Here is a 26,563-nt window from a genome sequence, read left to right as displayed (position 1 = left end):
ATGAACTAGAGTAGTGCATGAAAGCAGCAGTTTGAGGTCAGTGGGAGAGGCCTTCATCCTGCAGTGTACTTAAGCAGGGTGATGATGATGATGAAGGAGAAGACATCCTACACGTTCAATTATGATGAAAAACTGCTACCACTTATATGCCAGCTCCTTTACTGTGGCATGTCCTAATGCCCTATGAGCAGTTGCTGAAAGTTACCGCTTCACTTCTACCCCCTTCACACGACAATAGCGAGAAGGAACATGGTGTGCAGACGGGAAAACACGTTTTCATGATGATTACTATTGCATGGCAAATTCGAGTACAAAATGGTACGTACTCGAGAGGATGTTTGGTATTCGTCTTGGCAGTTTTAAAACCATCAAACGAGATTAGCATCCAGCGTTTCTTACAAATTTAAATACAGAGAGGCCGAAATACCACCACCGTTGGTGGGTGTGCCACTAAGTCTTCGTGAAAAACTTCCGACGCAGAATCGAACGTACGAATCATTCCAAACGTTAAGAAAGCAACTGTGGCCAGGTTCAGAAAAGTTCCCCTGCGCACGTCATAAATAACAGCACTTTGGGATGAATCAGCGCATTTGCATGGTTCTTCGAGCATCGCTTACCAATCACAAAGTACTCCTAAAGATTTGATGACACACTTCTTCCCTGACACCAAATGTTGCGGCGCTTTTCCTAAATAACTTCAATGAAACATATTTAAAGGTAACTTTAGGTCGGCTGCTCTTAGATTGTTTAAATTGTGAACAATATGATAACAGTAAAACGTACCACAAACTCTTGTAAGTCTTGCGTGTTTTGGGCAATACTGTTTCATACGTGCAGCAAATCTTACCTTGGCGGTGGCTGCAAAGATGCGCACCACATTGAATGATTACAATGCACGCCTAAATTGCTCTTCTGCGCGTGCACGTATGCGATGTTTTCCAAATGGTATGTATTACAAGGACCTCGATGCGTGTCGCTTTCTTCGACGCTAGATCGTGGCCAGTAGACATAATTCACCTTACCTAATTATGCCGCAGTATCTAGTCTGTTGTCCTCTTTGTTGATGCATAGCTTGCATGGGAAGTCACTACAGCTCTTTTTGGAGTACTGATCTTATGTTTTACACCGCTTCTCGAGATAACAGTGCCAGATTGGTTCACAGTCCATTGAGCAAGCAGTTCTGAAAGACGGCCATTACACTCATGACAGCACTCGAATCTCAGGCCACACTCAAAGTTTTTTTTCGGCGGGTTGTGGGGGATGCAGAATTTTTCACGCGGTCTATGCCACGTACTAAGTGTAAAGTGTAGGGCACAAAAGCTTCATGTCAGAAATGTTCGGGTGACGTCTTTGACCATACACGCTCTGGTAGCTGCTCACCCTTGTAAATGTTTCTGTGAGATTTAGTACCCCTTAAGTTTGAAGTTATTTTTTTTTCTTTCTTTGCAATTTGAGATGCAATGCTGTTATAATGAGTGCCGCTACATAAAACCTCAAAATCATTTTCTTTATCAGTTCCCTGCCTGTCCACTATATTATGCCTGCAATTGCAGCGCTCCAGTTGTTCGGTATAGCATATGCAACTGCTGAAGCTGGTGTAATTCCCAGACACTTGGTCCAGCGTTCCTGCTGCAGTTACGAGGCCGTTATATGAAATAGGTCGCCAATATTGAGAAGTGACTAGTTGGGTGTTGATTACTTGGAAGCAAAATGATTAGCGATAAATTAAATGTTTACTTTGGCTACAAGGGCAGAGTTCAAATATTGGTGCGTTTATTTTGTACCAGGTGGATGAAACTGGCCCTACAATCCTGACGCAACCTATCCCAAAACACCCGCCGGCAGCCCAAATAACAAGCTCGCCAGCACCCAGCCCAGTAACCACGCCGGCAGCCAAAAGAACAGCATCCAGACCGAGAAGCACGCCGGCAGCCAAAACAACAAGAGCGCAAGCACCCAGCCCAAGAAGCAGACCATCGCCGATCCCGAAAAGCACACGGGCACCCAAAATGACAAGCACGACAGCACCCAGCCCAAGAAGCACGCGGGCAGCCAAAATAACAAGCACGCCAAAACCTAGCCCGCGAAGCCCGCCGGCAGCCAAAACAACAAGAGCGCAAGCACCCAGCCCAAGAAGCAGGCCATCACCGACCCCAAGAAGCACACGGGCACCCAAAATGACAAGCACGTCAGCACCCAGCCCAAGAAGCACGCGGGTAGCCAAAATAACCAGCACAGCAAAACTTAGCCCGCGAAGCCCGCCGGCAGCAAAAACAACAAGATTGCCGGCACCCAGCTTAAGAAGCAGGCCATCACCGACCACAAGAAGCACACGGGCAGCCAAAAGAACAAGCACGCCAGCACCCAGCCCGAGAAGCCTGCCGAGAACCAGGAAAACAAAACCTGCAAGCACGATCGCAACCACTACAACCACTAAAACCACTAAAACCACTACAACCCCTACAACCACTAAAACCACTAAAACCCCTACAACCACTAAAACCACTAAAACCACTACAACCACTAAAACCACTAAAACCCTTACAACTACTAAAACCACTAAAACCACTACAACCCCTACAACCCCTACAACCACTACAACCACCAAAACCACTACAATCACTACGACCACTAAACCCACTACAACCACTAAAACCACTACAACCCCTACAACCACTAAAACCACTAAAACCACTACAACCCCTACAACCCCTACAACCACCACAACCACCAAAACCACTACAACCACTACGACCACTACAACCACTACGACCACTACGACCACTACAACCACTACGACGACTACAACCACTACGACCACTACAACCACTACAACCACTACGACCACTACCACCACTACAACCACTTCAACGACTACAACTACAACCACTACAACCACTACCACCACTACAACCACTACCACCACTACAACCACTTCAACGACTACAACTACAACCACTACAACGAAAAAACCACGACCAAAACCAACGGGACCACGTGAGCTTTGCTTTCGCTTTCTCTTTTTCATTACAAAGAAGACTACTAGAAATCGTTACCAGAACAAAGCTTCGAGATATATTATCATACCATTCAATATTTGCTGTAGCTCCCGGCGATGCCAGGGTGTACTATTGTACTAACGTTGAGAAAATCTTGTCCTATCCGAATTACTGCCCTGTGGAGTTGTGCAAAAATAAGGACTTCCCATCGGCTTTGAACACTTAGACTCCTAAGGTAGGCCAGAGTTTGTAGAAAATGGCTGGTACTGGTGTTTTCCTAGAGCTATACGAAAACAAATTTTAGAGTTTTGCCTCCTCAAAGGATCATACATCCTTCGGAAGGAAAAGAAAAAAAGCTGTTAAAATTGGAGGTGTATATGCTTTCTTCCCTGCAAATATCAACAAACGCCGATTCCTCCGGCACCCCCACAATGTAAATTTCCCACTGGTGTTTGCCGCCCACCTATCACGCCTTTTATCTTCCGTATCGCTGTTCCCATATTAGACACGCTAGATGTTGGCTCAGTTAATTTTACTGTGTTCCACTGCTCGCGCGCTATCTATTGGCAGCTTCGGTGCTGTTAGACTTCTTCAAATGTCGGGAAAAAATCTTGGCCCGGGTGCAAACAATTTTTGTATTTTTGGGTAGAAACCCTTCAACATGGATTTTTGTTTTCTATAGGCCTCCTGCGCTGGCATTTTGGTGACATGCCGCGCCCCTAGCGGCAGACGCCTCAGGGTAGTACAAAAGCAAACGACCCTCGCCGCCCTCCATGTCTTTTCAATTACAAGTCAGAGCAAAAGTTGGTTGTTCCTCAGTTAATCGCTTTGTGGTGCGCGTTTAAATGACTGCATACTGTACGAAATAACCCTTAAAGTAGTTGGGGAGGCTAAAGAAAATAATATTCGCTAAAATAGACCGATTTATCGGCTTTCTTTTGAGCGAGCTTTCGCGGTCGTGGCGTGGGCCGGTATCTCTAGGTCGCGTGGTCTAACTTCCTGACGACAATTACGGTTCTTTCTTTTGCGTGCGGTCGACAAAGAAACGTTCACGAGTAGCATAAACACGGAGCGCTGCTGGTAGCTGCAAAAGGTTGCTTGAGCGGGAGCATGCAAGCAAACGCATGGATTGCGCAGCCCCCTCAGCTGACACTGCTGGCCTGGCACCACCTTGAAAACGAGTGGACTTTTGTTTTGTATTTTCGCAAACTAAACGATTTCTGCGTAACGTTTTACGTCGCACGATTTACGAACGGCAGGGTACATGTATACTAGGGAGTAGTTGAGGCAATAGCGTCAAATAAACAAATTGAGCGCTATTAAAGGACGCAAAACAAGCACGAAATCGCGCACCCGCAGCCTGCCGAGATGTGTACTTGTATATTTGCATAACACAATACAGCCGAATACACGGCGCGCGGCCCCGAATATTTACATACGGTCATAACTGGCTATGCCGATTATCTTCTAGTGCAGGGGTCATCGCTAACAATATGAACGCCGAAACGCCTGTTGTAATTGTCGTCGAATGGAGTTAGACAGCAAGGCAAAAACAGAGAATTGGTCCCTCCAAACTACGCCACACTATGGTCAAATATTATTTATTTATTTATTTATTTGAAGTGCTCACCAACAGCACAGGGCCTTCTCGGGGGATGCACCGCATACATAGGTACAAAGAATACGAACAGGCAACATACATAGATGCATGGATACAAAGAATACAAACAGTACAAATATGGGCAGCGTATAAATCAAAAATTGGTAAATGTGGACGTGCAGATAGATATATACAAAAGTGTAGTGTTATCGAAGGAGACACAAACATTTTTGGACGGTAAAGGCTCGGAGGACGTGTCTGGAGTATGCACAGGAGAACACGTACGAAAATGGGCAAGGTATCGCTGTATGTGAGAAAACACGAGAACAGGGAGAGAAGTGCAGGCGCGACCTCTCCACAGCATGCGTATTCAAAATATCATACATTTCAGAGAGCGCTTGAACAGTACCAAATCGCTGCAAAAAACGTCTATAGGAGATAGAAACAGACTGTTATAGGTGAGCTGGCACCGGCTGGCTGGTGCCAAACTCATTGATCTGTCTACATCAAAGCATCCATGCGGCCGTAGTGGTCTGCTTGGCACTCGCAGGTGGACAGAGCTTACGAGGCAAGGGCAGTCGAACTTCGAGTGAATACAATTAAACAGAAAAGCCAGGTCGCGCCTGGAGGGCCTCGCTGATAGCTCATCTAAATTCAATTCGCAATTCGCTGAATTTCATCTCTTTGTATTCAAATCCATCCGCTCCCTCCCACCCGAAATGCTGTTCAGCCCTCCGCCGTGTCGGCTGCATGTAACTGGGTCCTGCACTTCAAAACGTTGCTGACCCTCATTCTAGCTAAGTGCGAACTGATAATATATGATGCAAGAGCGCAATTAAGTAAAGTGAGAGCAAACGAGGAAAGCGAGTGGCCTCTCAGTTCGCCTGACCACTTTGTTTAACGGCCACTAATTTTGCAATCGCAAAACAGATTTGATGCTTCTGACGCTGGCTGCATTTTGTCACTGAGACACGCAACAAAACGGTAAGCTAACGCTGCACCGTGTATTCGTAACCGCAGCTCGAACGAACACTGTTTAATGAAAGTGCAAACATAGCGCGGAGGTAAAAGAGCGGCGCACCGCAGCGGTCGAGCCTGCGGTCCGCCGGAGTCGCTGGCTTTTTTAAGCGCGATCATTGCCGATTGGGTCACTCTTCTAATTTTGATCGGCTGTTGTTGAAACGTTCTTGACACCTAGAATACCAGTTTAAACTAGAAGTTTCACTTCAAATTTAACACGAATATCGATCGGTGAACGTGTGAATGGCAGAGCGCCATCCCCGTCCCGGCACTTTCGTCGGCGCTGTAAACGTATTTAGCGCTGCGAAGCTTTTTCCCATAATGCCCAGTTGATCGCTGGAAGAGACCGGACTCGTCGGGGATGGGATGGTGACCATGTCGCAAAACAATCGGGAGCATCGAGCTCATTATGCTTCTGTCAACACGGGATCCGCACAGTTTTGTACTACCCGGACGTACTGCCCGGAAGCCGCTTGCGCAGCGCCCCCTGGGCAGCACAGAAGACCTATCACAAAAACGTGGCCGCCAGATATTTTTAAAATAAGGAAAGCAGCATAAACAACTTACGTATTGATTGTTTTATTTATGCCAAATGATTTTTTTTGCTGAACAATGTAGATATGTATGAAGTGTGTTCGCAGAGTAAGCGGTTTAGAAAATTTGCGCGTATAAACTACTCAAGAACTTTTTCATCCTCTGAAAGGGTGGCTGATTACAGGGACTGACAGACCGACAAAAACACCAAACATTTTGTGTTCATATACTCTCTATAAAAAAGTGGTAGTTTCTCCTTTGGGGGTGAAACAGGAATCTATAATATATTGCTCCTTAAAGGTAAACATTTGCTCCTCTCAAAAGGGAGGAGCACGTTCCTACCCCTGGGAGCAGAGGAGCGTACATCTCTAAGGGACAATGAAGCGAATTTGCCAAACTTCTGTTTTCGTTTGCATTGCATTGGCTGGCTCGAAGGAACACAGTTTTTAGCGTTTATCCGGCCGACGAAGCAGTGTTTATTTTGTAAAGCTGAAAGAAGAAACAATACTTTGTGATATTTGCGGGGGCCGCTACCCATAAGAGCAATGATGCATATACGAGATGAGAATGTGATTGGACAATGCCCAATAGTGGAATTCAAAGTAGTTTCGGTTTCTGTTCTGTGAACACACACTCTTGGCATCCGACGTTATCGTATGCTTGGCATTATTGATACCTCAGTAATCAGCATACCGAGATTTTGCATGTCACCGGCTGCAAAATGTGTCAGCTAAGCCTGCCAGCGTGGCCTAAATTCGTAAAGATCCTAACTAAGGCGTATGCAGTCGTAGAGCCCTCTCCGCGTCACCGGAGACGATCAAGCGTGATGTACTTTGCCCCCATCTTTGAGACAGTCTGGCTCGGCTTGTATGGTAGAAGGCGTGTAAGCACGTGACCAAGGGTTGGCTGATCCGGGACTATGCCCGCAAGCAGTCAATGCTAATGGCAACACCTCCCCAGCGAGAACTCACGAGCACGTTAGTGTCATTGAGCACGCGTTATAAAAACTCGCTGGAGAAGAATGAACGTTTCGGCATTGGAATAGCAAATTCAGTGTAAAAACATTACCCCAAGAACAAATGAATCATGTTCAATATAACATGCGTTATTGGGGATATGCACTTGCGAATCGCAAAACAATGAAGGCTAACGCTCCAGACCACTCGGCTATAACACAGCGCTGTGAAGGCTGGAAATATACTCATAAAAGAGGTGGTTGCATAGAGTAACAGAATACTAACCAGTTCCTTCTCACAGCCTCCTGTACTTTTTGTTAACGGGGGGTAGTAAATATAGCCCCAGTGAGCTCGCTAACCGAAGGAGGTAGTAAGCAGCATTACTTACAGTAGGACTGTTGTAGTTCACAAAACTCCACTTAGGTACTTGCAATTACCAACTGGTCATGTACAAAATGCGACCTTATTCTACGGTTTACACACTCAACGTTTTTATGTACTTTCTGGCCGAAAGGGTGGAACTGTCTTGACGCATGGCATAGACCTTCAAAATATGTTTTATCTAAAAAACTGTTTAAGGATGAAAAAAGGGTGTGCTTGTGAATACCTTTAAGTGAGGGTGTGGGCAGAGCAGCTACACGGAGCAATGTGGATCGGCCGAACGCGTGGCACGACATGGGGACACGTTCAACACCCAGATATCACACTTAGCCGACAACAAAATTGGGCAAGAAAACCCACATGATGCAGGGGGGAGTGAGAATAAGTTATTTATGTTAAAAACACCACTGCTGTTCTTGGTTTTATACATAGCAGCGGAACGTCCACTGGTAGGTTTAGTGGGCTTGTCCGGTAACCAAATGTTTAAGCGATAATTTTCTAAATATGCGTTTTAATGAGAGCATATACAAGCCAGCATGTGGATTTTAGTCGTGAAGTGGAGTGGGAAAAGTTCTTAAAGAATTATGTGCAGTACATCAGAGAATCTTGTTACTTTTGGGGAGTTTTGCATCAAACAAGCAGCAGTTACGAAGTGGGAGGTCTATACTAGTAATGATAGCATTAGGGTACATGCTTGGTGGCAACCCCTACGTGCCATTGTGCCGGGTAGTCAAGTTTCTAATGAGTTAGTACGTTGTTACAGCCCCTAATTGCGTTTTTTAAGAGTTAAGGGTATTTATTGCGCAGCCTGAAAACATTTGTATTAAGGTTTAGCATTCCAAGCAGCTTAGATGACTATTTCTTGAATATATCTCGTGCAGTAGCCGTCACCAAATTCCCAGAAACATCTTGTCATGGACTTAATTTCTTGGCAGAAAAGCAATCGGAAATGTGTAATCGCGCAGGTGACCGCTGTGCCAGTTTATCTAATGCAGAAAGTACTTCTTCCAGCTTGCTTTTACGCTCTAAAAAACGTTTGGTTCATTCATTATTTTTAGTATAATGCCGCTGACTCTTTTCCTGATTTTAATGGGCCTTTGATTTTGCTACTAACAAAACACCCAGAGAAGCATCGCTAGTGCGCTTGTGTAGAAAGTTCAAACAGTGTACACACTGACAAACTAAAACCGCATTCTTTTGCGCACAAATCCTGTCATGGCTTAGTTTCAGCTGCGCGAACGCATTCCGACTCCCCTCCGGCGGCCGGCCGACTAAACGCTGGGGCAACTGATTCTGTTGGAGGGTCGGTGAGCCGTGCACTAGACAATCAAGCGAAGCCACCTCGACTGTATGTCATATGAACGCCATAGAAAATCGGGAAGGAGGATGCAGTGAGGAGAACAACACTTTCAAATGAATTTTTCTCCAAGATTCAGTCGCGGAAACGCAGCGAGAGTGGTCAAAACAAGGCTGCAGACTACAATTGGCGCCAGTAACCCCCCAATATTTACAAATCACTTCAACGTCACTCTAAAGCAGCATGCCGGTGCTACCCGGGCAGGGCTTATGCGAGAATGGCCTAGCTAGGTTATCGGTTTAAGTATGGAGGAAGTACATATAGGGATGATAGGGCGTTCATGTGAACTTAATATGCATTAGGATAACCAAAACATTATCAACCGAGCACGAGAACTTCTGTGAGGAAGAAAACTTCATCCGCCTTGGCCACTTCTTTTATGTCATCTCGGGAGCCGGTCCGCCATTGGGTTTTGCGCGAACGCGCCACCACAGCCACCGCTGTAAAGCAAGCGGTAGTCAAAGGCGTCATTCAGAGTGCCGCCTTTTTTTTTGGGGGGGGGGGAGGGGGGGGGGCAAGTAGCTTTCTTTTATTTACCATAAGTTTGTGTCCAGTTGCTGAGCTAAAAGCTGCAATAGCAGCTTGACGAGGCCCAGCATAACGTTACAAGGCAGTAACGACCGACAACATCAAAGACAGCTTAACAGAACATGATATACATAATCCAATATACGTAATTTGCAAACAACAAAACCTTAAATCTGATTAAACCATCTTTCAATTCAATGGCAGGTTACATACATTGGTAGGCAAGATTTGCTTTCGGATGTAAATTATACAAAATGAATCCCAAACAGCAGAACATTACAGGCAAGAAATAAACCAAGCAGCACAAACATTTACAACTTGCAGAGAGCAGAAAACGAAAAGAAAGTCGGCAACTGTCATGATAATTACGAATTTGTCTAGAAGGTCACGAAATATTTTCGCAATTCCCGAAAATTAAAGTTTGCCGTGTGCTTATATCTGTTTAGAAGGGAGAGGAGATTGCCTTGTAGCGATTGTAATTTATAATTGGTTCGAAAATGCGGGATAAACCAAGCATCAGAACTGCGGATGCTAGCCAAGTTTTCGCTTTGTCGGGAAGAAGCCAGGTGAGTAATATAGTCTCTGTAATTGGGGGGGGGGGGAAGAAAATTAAAAGGAGCGCACATTTCGATATTCATACATGTGGTCCACTTCCACAATGTTGTACATGGGAAAACTGATTCCTATTGCTTAAGTATGACATGAGTAGTGCAAGTGGTTCACCTCTAATTCCAAAGGACGAGAGTTTATTAATCAGTATGTTATGATTGAGGCAATCAAATGCTTTGGTAAAACCTATAAATACACCCAAAGTGTAAATAAAATTATCTATGTTTTGCAGAAGGTTCTCCTTCAAAGCTAATAGAGCTGTCTCAGTTGATTTATTTCTTCTGAATCCGCACGGTGCTTTAGAAAGGATGGTATGTTTATCGAAGAATTGAGTTACCCGTCGAAACATTAACTTTTCTATTCCCTGGGAAAATGTAGGAATAACCGATATTAGCGTATAATTTGACGGCAAATTGCTGTCACCACCTTTGAATATTAAAACGACTCTTGAATTTTTCATAGCATTCGGAAATACGCTTGTTTTGAGTATTAAATTAAAAATATGTGCGACTGCGGGAACGATAAATTCTAACACATATTTATTTGGTTTTATTTGCAAGTTATCAACATCTAACGCCTTTGTATTATGTAGATTCATGAATGTTTAATACATCTCGGATTCATCTGTTGGCTCCAAAAACATACTTTCGCGCACGTTACCGACTGGTTTCTATACCTCTGCAATATCAGGGTCCCGAGGAACAATGTTGACAAGACATTCATTGAAGTGCTCCGCCAGTGCCATGCCAGTTATTTATCGGTCGTTACAAGTTATCTTCTCTTGAAAATAACCTTTTCTATAGCGGCTTAGCACACTAATAATAACTTTCCAAGCAGAGGCAGGGTGCTTCTGAGTGATATGAGTCAACAGTTCGTGATAGTAGCTAATCTTTGCTCTCCTCAGTTCGGCGTTCAGACGGTTCATCTAGCGTGGCGGGCTCGCGTGTGTGCAGAAATTTGTGGTATAGATAGTTTTTCTTTCTGATCACACGGACATGTGTAGTTCTGACCCAAGGCTTTCTGCTTTTTTTGGGTTGCTTTATAAGCCTAAAAGGAAAGTGCTTGGTGTATATCTGTGCGAATTGTTTAAGGAATATAGAATACGCCTCTTCTGCATTTAAATTTGTAAGGACGGAAGACCAGTCAGACCAATTTCCTGTTTAAAAGAATCCAACGCTTCTTCAGTTATGCGCTGTACTCGAATGCTCTGACTTTGAGCATTAGGGCGCCTCCCTTCCGAATAAAAAAATATAAAATCAGGGTAGTGGTCGTTTCTGTCTGACGTGATCGTACCAGCATCCGAAATTACAGCTTCAATATTAGTATGAATAAATCAAGAATAGACGAGTCCGAGAGCGTAACTATAGTGGCAGTTTTTATGACATTTTTAAAACCAGAGGATTCCAGCACCGTAATGAAAAAGCTAACGGTGTTTTTACCTTCACCGATGTTAATGTTGTAGCCTCCTCCGCAAACAAGTTGAAGTTCGTTTGAGGAAACGTATTCTAGAAACTGTTCGAAAAAAGTGACAAAGTTGGAAACATTGCCGTTTGGGGGACTATATACAATTGCAGCTACCGCCTGCTTATTCCGTTTTGCTAAAAGTTCGTAATCCCGTGTAGTTTTACAAACAAAAATCTGAGATTATTTCATACTTTAGGCCTTGGTTAACGTAAATAGCGACACCGCCTCCGCTTTGTTCAAGTCGATTGATATAGAAGCTATTGTAGCCATTAATGTGGAGAATATTGTAATCATCGCGGTACCACGTTTCTGTCAGCATTACTATGTTGAATTTAAAAGAAAATTGACCAAGAAAGTTAGTAATAAACTCTTCTTTGTTGCGTGCTGAACGAGCATTGATGTGCAATTCTGAGTTTTAGAAGTGCCGTTTAGGGAAAGCGAATTCGTGGTAGCAAGTGTGCGACCAATTTATTAATTCCAAATGGTTTTTAACAATCTTAACAGATTCTGTCGAGATAATTTTGATGACTTATGTGTACAGCGTCCATGCCGTCTGCCTGTTTCGTATAGATCTTGCCATTGTTGGTCCACATCGACTTCCACTCGTATTCCAGTTTTCCTTCGATCGCCGTGCAAAGTCGTTTCAGTGCGGGAAAAAGGTGCTCATTCACATATGTAGGGTCTGTGTTATTTATTCCTGCATCTTTGTTGGTGAGTCGTAACTTCTTTGCCTCGTATAGCGCCGCGTCGCTCTTTGCACGGGACTTGAACTGTATAATTGTGTTTGTCTTACCAGGAAGTCGGGTAGGTACGCAATGGCCTTTCTCAATGTCAGCTTCGGTAATGGGTTCTTCAATGGCACTTCCGATTTGGCTAATGATGCCCAAAACGTTCTCGTTTTCCTCCTGTGTAATGACCTTGATCTCCAAGTTCATGTTTCGCGAGTACTGCTCCATGTTTAGCACACGCTTCTCTACTAGTTCTATGGATGTACGCTCCAAGGCTGTGCACTTGGTACGGAGCAAATCATTTTCTTGCGACAGCTCAGGGCTCTTAGCAGTTTCATTGTCTACTCGAGATTTCAACTCCTCGATTGCCTTATTTGCAGACTCCAGTTTTTGGAGCATCTGTGTTTGTTCGTTTCGCACTTCACGGATTTCATTTCTGAGGCTCCACTCAATTGATTTTTTTTTGATGACCTAATTTCATTCTTCAGTCCGTCTTGGAATTTGAGAACGTATTTCCTCTTTAATCTTTCCGAGGTCCTTAGCCATTTTCTACAGAAAGTTCCACAAGGGAAATTTACTATGCAACAGCAAATAAATCACAGCTCGGCGGCGGAGACGACGCGGTGCAACACGCCAGGCAACCAAAGTATTGTTCGTGCACTAACATGTACGAAAAAAGGAGCGTGCTTAGGCGTTGCAGTTGAGCGTCGTCGCCACCGCCAAGTGGGCCCAGCAACCCGTGATGGCGTCCTTTTGAAGGCTTGCTCGGGTGCCGCCCACACAGATGCGCAGACGGTGCACGCAGCCTACGGTGTCTTCTGTTATCACCACTTTGTCAGACGCGTGTGGTACCGAAGTGTCCAAGCTAATTAATGGGCTCCAGCATGGCGGCAGGAAGAGGCAGTCTGTACGAAAAAAGAAGCGTGCTTAGGCGTTGCAGTTGAGCGTCGTCGCCACCGCCAAGTGGCGACGACGCTCAATTATTTCTCTCAGTCGTGCAACAGCGCCGTTCTCCGACCCACAAGATCACAAACATCAAATGCGGCCGTTTTGAAAGCGACCAGTGGGTGCTAGGCCATCACCTAGCTACAACCGATCCATCGACGCGTAGCACGTCTGCAATCACGGGTGCTAGCGCAAAGATGACGCAGGCGCAGCGAAAGACGTAACCGTTGCATCAATCGGAGCGATGACGCTGTTGCACAATAGAATGCACGGGTGAAACGTCTTCCTATCTACCCAGCTGGAAGTAATGCAATCGTAAATGATTAAAAATGACCGATCGATGACCCAAAAAAAAGGGGAGGGTTGAGGGTGCAGATTCTAAGCACCATTATCAGAGGGCACATAGCACCTACATCCGGCCGTTTGCTGTATGTTTAGCGTTAGCAGCTTTATACAGGCTGCATATTGAACGGCCCAGATTGGGAAGAAACGTACCACAACAGAACAACATACACTTCATTGAACGCGTTTCTAACGCCCGATTTTTCAATAGACAAGTTACAACTTTGCAAGCCTAATTGACGGACACATATACATTGCACAGCACATATTACATTTTTAGCGTCTCTATCATTCACATTGGCACAAAGCAAAACTAAACTTAAAACGGGTACAAAGTTTTCATAACACTGCATGCAAGTAGGTACATTGAGATTGGTGTTTGTTTTGATAACCCACAGCAATGCGGAAGCCCCACCTATGTTTTGTTTTTCGCCAATGTAGCCCTGTAACTGCTACTTTTTATTAGTTTCAAGCTTGGAAGAAACAATAGAATAGCTCAAAGAAGAAAAATAGCTCTCGGAGAGAAACAGCACGGCGAGAGTGTTTTAGTATTAACACTGATTGCTTCGCCCTCGCCCTTTTAGCTGAAAGCACACCCGTGATCTCGCAACCATTCGGGTAGGCAAGTTCAAATGCCACCAAACCTGGACATTGTGCTGTTTGTAACTTATACATCAATATGCACTGGTATGTGCTCGTTAAAGAAGAAAGGGACAGTTTAGTATCATCGCTGTCATCTTTCACCATTGGGCATCAGTAGAAAGCGTCCACCAATACGGTCGTAACGTTGAACAGGACGCGCACGAGTCGCACACAGCCAAAATGCAGCGGCGCGTACCGAATGTGCGCAAAACACGCGAACGGCGAACAATGTTTTTGCGTGGCGATCATATCGTGGTAAAAAAAGACAGTCAGAGAACATGGAAGCAGCACTATGTAGCGGCGGTGTTGCACGTATTCGTCCCGTACGTTCGACAAAATGAAGTACGGTTTTGTTATCGGCCTCGGCGCCGCCGCCTGATCGCATACGACAGGGGAGAATGTACACTCCGCCGTTGAACTGTATGGTAGAGGGAGTCTACAGGCGTTACATGTAAACAGCTGAAGGGAGGAACTCGCTGGGCTGCAAAAGAAAACTCGCAATTTTCTCCCATCTTCTACCTTTTTTTCTTAGACTGTAGCCGTTGAAACGTTTGTGTCTTTGAAAGACAGCAGCGAAACGGTGTTCCTTGTCCCAACATAATTTACACTACATGAGCGAACAAATTTAGAAAAATTTAAGGTATTCGGGAAATTTGGGAAAGGACTCGTGCCTTAAGAACCTTAAAACTACGTATCCGCAGTAAGTGTTGTGCTTTTCCTATCGATAATGTGTTTTCCAAATAATGTCTCGTATGAAGGCCTTTTGGAATGAAGGCGCCTCTTGGATTCTCTTCGAAGCTCCTGGAAGTATCCAGAAGCGGTTTATGTTACATTATCAGGCCTTCCATTGTCACGCAACGAACGTTTGGCAAACTTCATGCTAGTGTTTCTCCGTCCAGCGCAATGAAGATCGCTTTACGTGGCTGCTCTCGTGGTATGCTTTAATGCGAGCATGTGCCCAGAGCGAGCACCGGTAGACCTACAACGAACTGCCATGGCTTATATAGCCATGGCAGTTCTGGTTCCCTGGCCCAGTGGCCAGGGAACCAGAACGCGGGCACAGTGAAACTCTTTGAAAGAAGATGCCTTAACTGTTCGTCCTATGTTTTCAGGCTTTCGTGCGCATTTAATGACCGTAAGAGAAGCTTCACACCCGTGTTTTGGCATCCAGCGCAATAAGGACCGATTGGCATGCCCCGATATACAGCGATTTCGCACATGCCCCCCAAACGAGCACCAGCAGACGAAGAAGTGGAGCTTTGCCGACAGCACCGGACCCCTGCGCAAATGGAGCCTGTCTGTGTGACAGAGAATACGTCCCTGGTTTAATCGCCCTGGTTGTGGTCCAATAATTGTTATGTACATCTGTTCTATGATCAGCTGAACACTTCCCATTAGAATACAGAGCAGATTCAAGGAACCCTAACAAATGTGCCTCATACAAAGCGAGGATAGCGCATTTAGAAATGGTGATGCAAACCTTTGAAACTACTGCCTGTTCAGACACCAAAGATAGTTGATGTGGAAGATTGGAAACATTGTAGCAATTTGGTTGTCTCTAGTACTTCGGAAGGCTTGAAGAAATAGAGGAAGAACTTAAACAGAGTGGTTTGTTTGAATTCTTTCACGAATGTCTTTTTGATAAAGTGAGCCGGGTGGAAGGAACTGATCAGGTGAGAAGCAGCGCGGCAGCATGACTCCGCTGTGATCATGTGCGATTGACTGATTGCAATAAAAAGGCGACAGTATTGAACATTTGAGAAAATAAAAGGCTTCAACATTTTCATGTGGGGTGATTATTGCGAGGAAATATTGCAAGGACTCCGAAACGCGTACACAGTGCAAACAGATCGGACCGCCTCGCACTATACTGGCTGAAGGCTGGGCAAACAGCGAAGCTGGCGGTGGCACCTAGCTTAGTTTTGGCGCTGCGGCGTTGATGCGAGCTAACGGTTGTGGATAGTCAGCCACGTCTTCTGCATAGTTATGCTTCGTGACTCGCTCAAGTATTCCGCGCAGTGTCAGTTTCCCCCAAAAAGAATGTTCAGTCGGTCATTAAAGTATGTGCATATATACAAGTGCTCAACGGCTTTGCGGTGAAGCTCCAAGTGTGGCGGAGGGCGCATCGGGACGGGCGTTTGCTCAAATTCCTTGAACTCGTATGGTGGCCACCGTTCGGCTTATGTGGTCTCCTGTGTGGGACGGTTATTAAGTTGATTAACGTTGTCCCTTCTAAGCCTTCAGACTACTTTCATTGGGGCATAATTCGTCTTTCTCCACCGTCAAAACAGCACCCCCTGCCGCAAGAAGCAATAGAGTTGGCCTGCCGGCGACGCATTTTCAAGGCCGTGCTTTTACCAGTTGTATCGCCCCTCGGACAGGTGGCAACCTAAGTCCCGCCCGAGTTCTGCGTGGCACATCTGCGACGATGCCAGCACGCGCGATGACATCACAGCTCGGCCAGGTTTTCCTGCGCATGCCGCAGGTCGAACGGACTGCTTGCTCATACAGAATCGGTGTTAAAATGGAAAGGGTTAAGGGGTTTGAAGGATAAACTTCCACACCACAAAATTGTATTGATAACTGACGATTCCTCACAAGCGACGGCATAAACTGCAGAACTAAAGTTGGTAAAAGGAGGTTGGCAGCCTTTCAAAGTCCGTGGCGATGTGCACTCTAACTTGAGATTATTTACATTGGTTAACATGAACGCGAGAAGGGTCGTGAACAATATCGTCCAACTCGATTACTTGCTTATTGTGCATAACTGCAAGATTGTTATACCCCTGAAACGTGGCTGGGTTCACACATGAAAGATAGAAAAATAATTCAGCAAACTAGCAAAATGATCCACAATTAGCCCGATTGTAACTGAACACCTGCAGCAGTTATTTAAGATTACGGAATGCAAGCAATCGTTGTTCATGATTGTCCGGGCACAGAGTGTGTGGAGTAAAAACATCTTGTAACGGCCACACCCATTAGTTTCTCTATGCGCAGTTGCAGTTCGGTACAGTGGAATGCTTTTCCATAATAGAACAAGAGCGCTGAACTTAACACGACAACGACAGGGCAAAGAAAAAGGACACACGAAACGGGAGATGCGCTTCTAACAACTGTGAAAAATTTTAATAAACAAGACAATGTATAAATACCCCTGCCCTCTCGTATCACCACCCAGTGCCTGTGCGACTCATATCACCTCATACAATTCTTTTTCTTTGGATACTCAATCTCTCTTTCCAGCAACGAGACTGATGGAGCACTGACACACTCGAATTCGAGGCCAGAAACCATGAAAAATGCTTCGCATATTTCCCTTGTAAACCTATCTCGTGATTTGAAGAGCACATGCGTGTTTGGGAAATCTGGAGTGCATTTGTACTTGCCGCAGTGCTGTGCCAGATTGCCAGAAATAGCCGTCTGCTGACACAGCGCACGGTGCTCCTTCAATCTTTCGTTCACACTACGTCCTGATTGTCTTATGTATGCCTTTTTGCAAGTAAGCTGGATCTTGTACACTATGCCAACAGAGCCACTTCACAAACTTCCGCATTTGCGCAACACCACAACCACTATCTCTACTAGCTCCGATTTTCTTGGTCACCAGCGCTTTATCAACCCGATTGCACATGCTTCCAAGCTTATCTGATGCAGAACAAACTACCTGTACCTCATGTCTACCTCCTATTTTTTTCAAGCACTGCGACAATTCTTGAATATACGGTATCACTACCGCAAGTCTACCTGGTTTGTCACCCGTCGATTCTTTTCCATAAACAACAGCAGACATAACCGTTCTTGCAACAGAACCTGCGCATAGTGATTCTGCGCGTAGTAAATTAGTTAATCGAGGCGTAGCCAGAGGTTGTCTAACGCAAGCGATAAAAAATCGTGTTATCATGCCATGGGCCAAAGCCTTGACATCCAAACAGCCAGGCTCAGAAAAAGTGGCTATCCGGTATCTTTTATCGGTTCTGTTGCAGAGAACGGTTGCTCTTCAAATCACGGGACATGGTTACAAGAGAAATATGCGAACCATTTTCGATGGTTTCTGTCCTCGAAGGTGATTGCGTCAGTGCTCCGTCAGTCTCGTTGCTGGAAAGAGAGACTGAGTATCTAAAGAAAAAGTATTGTTGTATAAGGTGATATGATTCGCACATGCACTGGGTGGTGATACGAGGAGGCAGGGGTATTTACATGTTGTCTTGTTTATTAAAACTTTTCACAGTTGTTAGTAGCGCATCTCGGGTTTCTTGTGTCCTCTTAGATGCGGAGCATTTTATAGTCTGGGCATGTCCCGCGTCAGCAACCGCACTCACACTGCGGCTGCGCAACTCGCTTCCCTCTCTCCCACAGCTGCGCGATACTCCCGCCACTTCTCTCGTACCAGCTGCGTGCACTTCGCTTTCGCTTCTCCCGCGTTCTCGCTTCCTCTTTCGCGGCGCATGCTAGGCGCTTGCGCATCTCTCCTCCTCTCGTCTCCGCTCCTTCAACCATGAATGTAAATCGGGTAGCGCGCTGCGCGCGTTTAGTTGAGCGCTTGCTGCGGTTGACTCCACTTCACTCCGTTCTTCCGATAAAGTGTGATGGAAGCAACAGTCCTGTCAGTTAGTGGGTTGGCGCAAGCAAGTGGCAGCACCACCCCACAAACCTCCGTATCTACTCAGCGTTCCCTTCGGAAAGATGGGGCTAATTTTTTTCTTTACCCTGTAAACGTCGTGTCACGTTCAGCGCTATTGTTCTATTGTGTATAGATACCAACTAGCCCAACACCAAGCTTTATTGAAATGCTTTTCCGAGTCAGCTTCGAACGGGTTTTCCTAGAAACTGGCTTTGGGCCCAGAAAATAATGACTATCCTAACAAGGATACGTACACGTTCGAAATTAACTCACCCCGAGGGTCAGTGGCCGGGGTAAGCGAAGCTTCTCCCAAGCGTTGGGCGGGATTGCATACCTCATTGGTGCTGTTTATGAAGCCACCACACGCTCCTGTTGCCTTTCTGAAAGCTCTACAAGAGTATTTTTTAAAAAAGGCCACTGCTATGCTTGTGTAATCATTGGAGGGGATTTTAACTATCCCGGGAATGCAGTCAAACCAGATTTTCCAAATGTTAAGTACCACAAGATATTGCTGAATATTGATTCGGGAATGGCTTCACGCAAATTGAAAATGAATTCCCTCAGATGTGTCAACGACGGAACCAGTTTTACATGTATTATTTTTGTAGAGCAAATGGTAGGAATACGAAGTAGCTATTTAAGATGGTCTCTCTGGGTACAAAATGAGCTTGCTTTTTATTGAGGAGGAATTTTTCGCAGCCAGCCTAAATGTAAACAGTGCGAAAATATTTTAGCCAAGCTGGCGATGTTACATTTCTAGAAATTTACAAATGTCCATAAATTTGTTTAACTGTGAAACGGTCATCAATAATTTGCGGTGTAAATTTAGAAACGTCGTTCATTTCTTCTTGGACAAGCTTGTGCCGCAAAAAAAAACGAAAACTGCGAGAAAACATTAAAATAAAAGCGTGTAATTTTTCAGATCAAACGCAAGATTAGGCGAAAGAAAGCAAACGCAGTTATAAATCAGACGACATTTCTTTTCTTTAGACAACGTTAAAGGTTTGGCTGACAGCTGTGATGACAGTTATGCAAACACACTTCTGAGTTCAGAAAATTTTCCTAGCAATTTTAATGACCTCCCCTTAAGGATCCAAAAGAACTATCTGGGCAAGGATTGAAACATTGAGGCCGAGAGTGCTCAAGTTTCAGACAGGTACAATGGCTATTTTAATTGTGTATTTTTCACTCCGGAAGTTCCAAATAATATATTTTCAGTCATTGTAACCACTCTACAAAATGTACCTTGTCAGAAGCCATTATTTTCTGAAAACAAATACTCTCGATTGTTATTTAGATTGATACGAAACTCTCGGTCCGCCCTGGTTGCATAACAAGTGAGTTCTTAAAGCGTTACACCGAAAGTGTAGGGAAGTACCTTTGAAATAATTTCAAAGCATCCCTACTGGTAACTACATAACTGCAAGCTGGTTGACTGCTAAAGTGGTTAACTGCAAAATCAGTGGCTTTTTGTAAGTCTGGAGCAAAATATAGTGTTAAAAATCAGACTGATCTCAATCATATGCATGGGGTATAACGTATAAAACCTTGTTTCAAATATAATAAATGTCACCCAACTAATAAAAAAGGATACTATTTTCCCTAAGCACTCAATGAAAAGTTTAAGTTGATATAGTTAGATTTGACATGTCGAAGGAGCTCGATATGGTTCTCTACGCTCAACAGATGGAGAAACTTGTACTTCTTGGCGTAAAGAGTATTTATTTGAACAGCTTAAGTAGTACCTATCCCACAGAACACGATTCGCTAAGAAAAATGACATGAAATCCTATAATTCGTGAATCATCAGGAGTCCTTCAGGGATCTGAGATCGAACCGGTTCTCTTCTTGTGTTATAATACACATACCGCAGAAACAGTTTCCTTCAATATTTAACTTCCCCTGTCAGGAGATGACTGCGTCGCATATTCCACAATACTCATCGTGCAGATCGCGACTGGGACGAAGAATGAAAAATGGACAGAATCTATTGCAGACCCTTGTTCACGATAGTAACAAAAAACGTTAACAATTGTTGGTGTTTACCAAGAAATTATACGGGAATGAAATACAACGGGGAACGCAATTAACAACTTTGGCGTCAGCTGCCTGAAGGCCTTAGTTTGAAAACCGATATCGATCGCTTTTTGAGTGTTGCAGAATAGATGCTCTGGTTGCAAAGTAGGAACTTTAAACTGGCATCAACCACGCCGAAGCCGACGGCATATTTATGCTTGTACAGCCTACACTAGGATATACAAACATCATATATCATCTGTACAGTAAATATGATATTGATAAGATAGAAGACCAAATAAGTTGATCAAAGCGAAAGCTTCCTTTGCCTGAGTGAAGGCGACCGTCCACACGAAAACCGCTGCAGTAAAGACTACTTTCCGTGGTGATGATGCTGACCGCGGGTGAAGTGATAAAAGGTTGAAACAAAATGTTCGCTGGTTTAAAGACAAAGTTTAAAGTCCAAAACGATACGTCCAACACGCTCTGCAGGAGAGCCCACTTAAGTGATCGTTTTCACCAAAGCACCTCTAGCGCCTCTAGAAGAAGGCACCTGGATCTTTCGCGTTATAAACTCGTCGTGCATCGGATTGGGCCATTCCGACACAATAGAAGAAGTTTGAATTTCGGCTTTGGCAAAAGTTGGAGACGAGAAAGCTTCGCATTTAATAGATATTTTTTCTTAAGGCGTCCTTAACTACCCTTTGGGGAAACGAGGATGAACATATAATAAATAAGAAATATATTGGTAATCACCTTCTTCGCGAATGTTGTTAAATTGATAAATATAAGGGGCTAAATCATAAATCTAAAACCACGGATTGTTGCCTGAGCGCGTTTCCTTGTGTTTTAATCATTCATTTTGCTGTGTGCAGCGCGGGAGAATTCGCTTCAATGATACTTTGTTTCTCAAAGGTAAGCTCTGCAACCGCTTCCAGTTTTCGACTCCGCTGACTGCCACCTGGTAATGCGCTGCGAGAACTGCGAATTTTGACAAGCTCTTTTGACTTTCTCCTCTAAAGAAGTAACAAAGTGACCATATTGACGCCCGGCAGTATACCTAACGTTCGACTAGCCTTGTCTTTTGGTTGGCAAACCGCCTTTCGGCTTTTAGGCCGGCATGACTGGATGAGCCGAGACAAGCCCAAGCGTCTTTGGGAATTTTCATTGCGGTAATGGAGCCCATACTTCGCTGAAGGCTGGAGATCCGAACTAAACAGGTGAAGTTGTGTTCTGTCGAAACCACACCAAAATGAAAGTAACAAAGACAGGATAATGACCCTGAATCGCCAGCCACTGGGTCGATGCTGCGATGAGTTGAAATGGGGCGTATGGAAAAAGGACTCATGTGGGCAAACAAGAAAAAAAATATTCCGGAACCCTCTACTACGACGCACCTCATCGCCCGCGCTGCGTGGACAAGTTAAACCCCACAATCCATGAAATCAATACCTAAATAATATGTTTATGAAGTGATGGTGATGACGATGATGGTGATAATAAAGTCCTGAGACTGGGTTTTTATGGCGCTGCTGAAGAAATCAGAGAAACCGCTCTTCTAAGACCAAGGGAGCGCCGTGAAAAACCAAATCGGGAAAGGCCCAAAGTATACAGCACAGGTACCCCTAGCCCCCGGAAAATAATGACTGGACGCCATCATGCACCGGTCAACGATAAATCGACTCGGCATAAAATTTATCCTGTACCGAAAATCCAGGACCACCTCCAGAAACGTAAAACCTCGGCATGGGCGAAGCACGCAGTGCAAAACTATTCTCGGAGACTTGGTGTTCTAGCCGATGGAGAGGAAAACTTTGGGGGATAGAGGTATACGGCTTTCCTGGAGAAGTCTCGTTTCTTTGGGGCACGGAGCCTTCCAGCGGTAAACGAGTGTCCCGTTGTTTACTCCGCGCATAGTAAATTTCAATGCCACGTAATCGACACAAGAAATACGACCCGGGCAAAGTAACGGCAAGATAATTCTTTGACAAAAGTAGCCACCCCTGGAAAGGGCCCTGCAAAAGTCGGAAGAGTGGTCTCCCAGGTCCACTGCAAGAGGAGTTGAGAAGTTGCCATCCCACCGCTGACAACCCGTTGCTGCATACGGGAAGGCGTACTCGAGCTGAGGTGCGTTGGATACGACATACGTCTGGTAGCGTGGTGAAGCAATCGGCCAGCCAATGATGCTGCCTCGAAGACCAGAAGCAGAAGGCCAATATAACTTGTTTACTTCATAGCAAGAGCTAAGCCGCAGCCACAGAACAATGCCCCGACGGGCGAGGTTACAGTACAGGACTCGAGCAGAGTGACAGCATTGCTTCACTGCTTCAATCAGGAAAGAACTACAGTGCTTGGAGGGTCCTATTTATATCCAAAGCACCAACGGTCAAAACGAGCGTTCTTTCTAGATTCTGCACACGACACGAACGGCACAGACACACACAACACTCTTTCCAGAGTTCATGAGCGTCGGTAGTAGCGGTGCAGGCTGAGTCCGAGAGAAGGGAGAGAGATCTCCGCAGCGGACGTGGGGCTTCCGCGTCCTTCGGGCAAGTCTCGAAGTGTTGCGTCGGCGCGCCACGCCAGTTTGATCACACCGATGACGAGGCGCCACCGATTCAGACACGTCGCAGCTTGTTTTAATAGTCGGCTGCAAGTGTGAGTCACCGACAGGGAGGCCTGCTCGAAAGGCGCACGTAGTGGAGGCTTTGCCACACAGCCGAGAAGTATTGCGGCGGGCTGATTTGTAACAGCTTCTCCGCCGGGGGTCCGAGATCATGATAAAGAAGGGTATTGAACCGTTGTCCGGAGGGATGCTTACGGAAAGAAGTGCTCGCCAGATGCTCGACTACAGGCCGGGGCTGTACGACACCGTGCTGGGGCTTCAACGGGTCAGTCACTGAACGAATAGTGGCTGGCCAGGAATGTTTCTAGGTTGGTCAGTCAAGCAACAGAACAGCACTGGAAGACGCAACCGCATCGCCGGCAAGGGGAAAGACAAATCCACACTGAAGCTCTACCAGGCTTTTAGTTGCGATGAAATACGCTAATTACTAACTATGCTAGGTATATTTTAGCCCAGCAGTACTTTAGCCAAGCACACCAACTCGAAAAGTGACATTTCGTGTAATTGAAAATCTCCCATACAAAAGAAATCTAACCGTGAAGGGCGAAACCTGCTTCAGGAAAAACATTGCGATTGAAAAAGTCAGGCGTTCAAAGGCCACTTCTCACGCTGAGAGCTTTGATTTGAGCTGTCGTCATTGCCCTGAGCTTTCCCCCATTTGAATCGCACCTTACGTGCCGCCGTTCTCTGATAGCTGCTGCGATGGTCAAGAGGACAGTGGCCTTCTTCCGAGAGGTATCTCGAGCACGCGAAGAAAACTGCCCTAATTTGGACCGCTCGAGCAAGGGTTGCGCTTTCGTTCTCGGGCGCTTCCGGGTCCGCTGAGACCCGGCGAAAAGTGTGCGCGCGAAGCTACCACTCGGCAGGCCCGCATAGGAACTCTTGTCGCACTTTTTTATGAGGCTGTCGGTAAGGGAACACCAGAGGGTGCTTTCGCTCTCCTTTCCGGCGGTTAAGGCCAATCTAGGCTCGGCCGGTCCGGCTTCAACAAAGGGCTCATTTAGAAGAACTGCGAGTTGGGCTTGTTGGTATAGGTTCATAATGGGAAACAGCGCAAAAACAAAACATGGACCAGAAAGCGCTTCGTCCCGTTTGTCTTTCTTGTCCAAGTTTTGTTTTTGCGCTGTTTCCCATTATGAAACGGCTCAACCCCAGGCGACACCGGAATCGCTACTAGCTCGGCTGGCCGGTATCGAACATCGACTATCTGAGTTGGAGGTGGAGTCCTAGCGACTCGCTCTGTTGCGCGTCATCGTTAAGCTTAGCTCCACCGTAAAAACCGTTCAGTTTCTCGACTGCCGGCTCTGCCACAGCGTAGCTGGGTTCGGAACTTGCGTCCGGAGAAACACCTTTCGTTTCAACGGACTCGTGTTGCCTCCTTTCGCTAGTGTCACAGTTTAGGCTTTCCCGCGGAACGTCGTTTGCCTGTGAACTGCGCGTGCTCGCGTCGGCAGCCGTTTTCAAGGCCTCCCGTGAACCTGAGCACTCCGAACACGACGCTGAAACATCTGTGCTCACTGTAGGGGATTTACACACACTGTAGTTATGCGGCCCTCGGTCATGAGCCTCTGGAAATGCACAATTCTTGCTATCTTTCTGAGGCTCGCCAGTCTTCTTAGAGGTGGCGACACTAACCTTGCTTGAACCCTTTGCAGCGAGCTCGGCTGATTCTTTCGTCGGCAGTTTCTCGACATTGTACCTCTTGTCGCGTAACAGCTGATGCGACCTGTTCGAGAATAGGTACCTCTATTCCCGAAGAAGTTGGGGGATACTGCCGCCTGCGTGACAAGTTCACCAAACGGACCTCCGATGCTGACCTTAGCAATCCGCAAGCACCCGTTTCTTTCTACTATGGCCTGCTTCACCCAAACTCTATATTCCTTCAGCTGATATGGTTCAACGTACAAGTGTTAGACTATGTCTACCGCCGCCACGGAGTCGCGAAGGACTTGGCGCGGTTTACCATTGACCACTAGCTCACGTACATACGGATCCAGAAACGGCCCGCTGTCCTCACTCTGATCGAGCACGTGAAAGACGAGTTTTCTCTTTTTGCAACTGGCAGCGAAATGCCCCTTCTCGCCGCAGTTCTAACAGCAGCCTATTTGCGCGCTTCAGAAGCTTCCTTTCTGCGCTGCTACTCAGCGGTGTGCGCTCTTTTAGTTTTCGCGTCCAGTTTCACTAGCCGAGAAAACGACTTTGCTAGCTCCACCATCTCCGTGGGGATCCCTGCCTTTCGGCCCTGACTTATCAGGCGTCGGCCTGAACTCTTTGTGGCCGTCTTTCGGCCCCTGCGCACGTCGACGTGCGACGAACTCGTCAGCTGTCTGAGCTGCATGATCCACAGTATTACCCCTGGACTGTCTTGCACCCGAAGCCTCAGGTGTTCTGGTAGACGGCGCTAAAACTACTCCAACCGAAGCGCTCAACTATGTTGTCGTGCTCTCCGAAAGCGTTTGCTTCTTTGAGCCACTCTTCCACGTCAGCCCTCAGCTTATAGGCGAACTCTGAGTACGACTCGCCTTCAGCTTTATCTGCTTCATAGAATTTCTGGCGAAACGCCTCTGCCGACAGCCTGTACTTACGCACGAGGCTCGACTTGACTTTCTCGTAGTCCTTCGCCTCCTCCTTTGCAAGCGGGCCGTCACGGCAGATTCCTCACCTGGCAAAAGCGTAAGCAGCTTTTCCGGCCATGAGTCAAGGCTGAACTGGGCCCTTTCGCACGTACGCTCGAAATTGACCAAAAAAAGACCGATGTCCTCTCCTACCTTGTATGGTCGTATTAAGTCACTCATTCGCAACGTAGATCGCTCAGTCGCCGCAGACTGCCCGCTGCTGTCACTCTCATGCCTAGATCCAGCTGCCTCGATGTCCAGACGCTTAATTTCCAGCTCATGCTGTCGCTTTTCTCGATCCAGTAGGAGCTCATGCCCTCTCTCGTGCTTATGCCCCTGCTCTCACTTCTGTTTATGTATCTCTCTCTCATGTTCTGCCATTCTTTTCTCGCGTTGCTCACGCTAGCGCTCGGCCTCTGCATCTTGCAGCCTGACGTTTCGCGGTCTTCCTGCATTGATCAATGCATTCCTACAGCTCATCATCGTCAGCCCCAACATCGAGTATGGCCTGTATCAGCTCGGGCTTTCTCAGCGCGTCCAAAACATCCAAGCGCAACTATTTGTAAGCTCCAACAAC

General features: G+C 46.0%; 1 protein-coding gene across 1 annotated transcript in view; it reads left to right on the top strand.

The window, feature by feature from the left end:
- Positions 1–26,563, top strand: part of LOC144159812 (uncharacterized) — a 62,060-nt gene that overhangs the window by 18,343 nt on the left and 17,154 nt on the right. Inside the window, exon 3 of the mRNA XM_077691493.1 lies at positions 1,788–2,997. Within this exon, the coding sequence (XP_077547619.1) occupies positions 1,788–2,997 (1,210 nt within the window). The remainder of the gene's footprint in view (positions 1–1,787; positions 2,998–26,563) is intronic.

The sequence above is a fragment of the Haemaphysalis longicornis genome, unplaced genomic scaffold (assembly GCF_048455015.1).
Source record: "Haemaphysalis longicornis isolate Haplotype H1 unplaced genomic scaffold, Haemaphysalis longicornis Haplotype H1 scaffold_10, whole genome shotgun sequence".
NCBI classification, from domain to species: domain Eukaryota; kingdom Metazoa; phylum Arthropoda; class Arachnida; order Ixodida; family Ixodidae; genus Haemaphysalis; species Haemaphysalis longicornis.
Note: the sequence above shows the minus strand (reverse complement) of the source record. Positions and strands in the feature narration are given on the sequence as shown.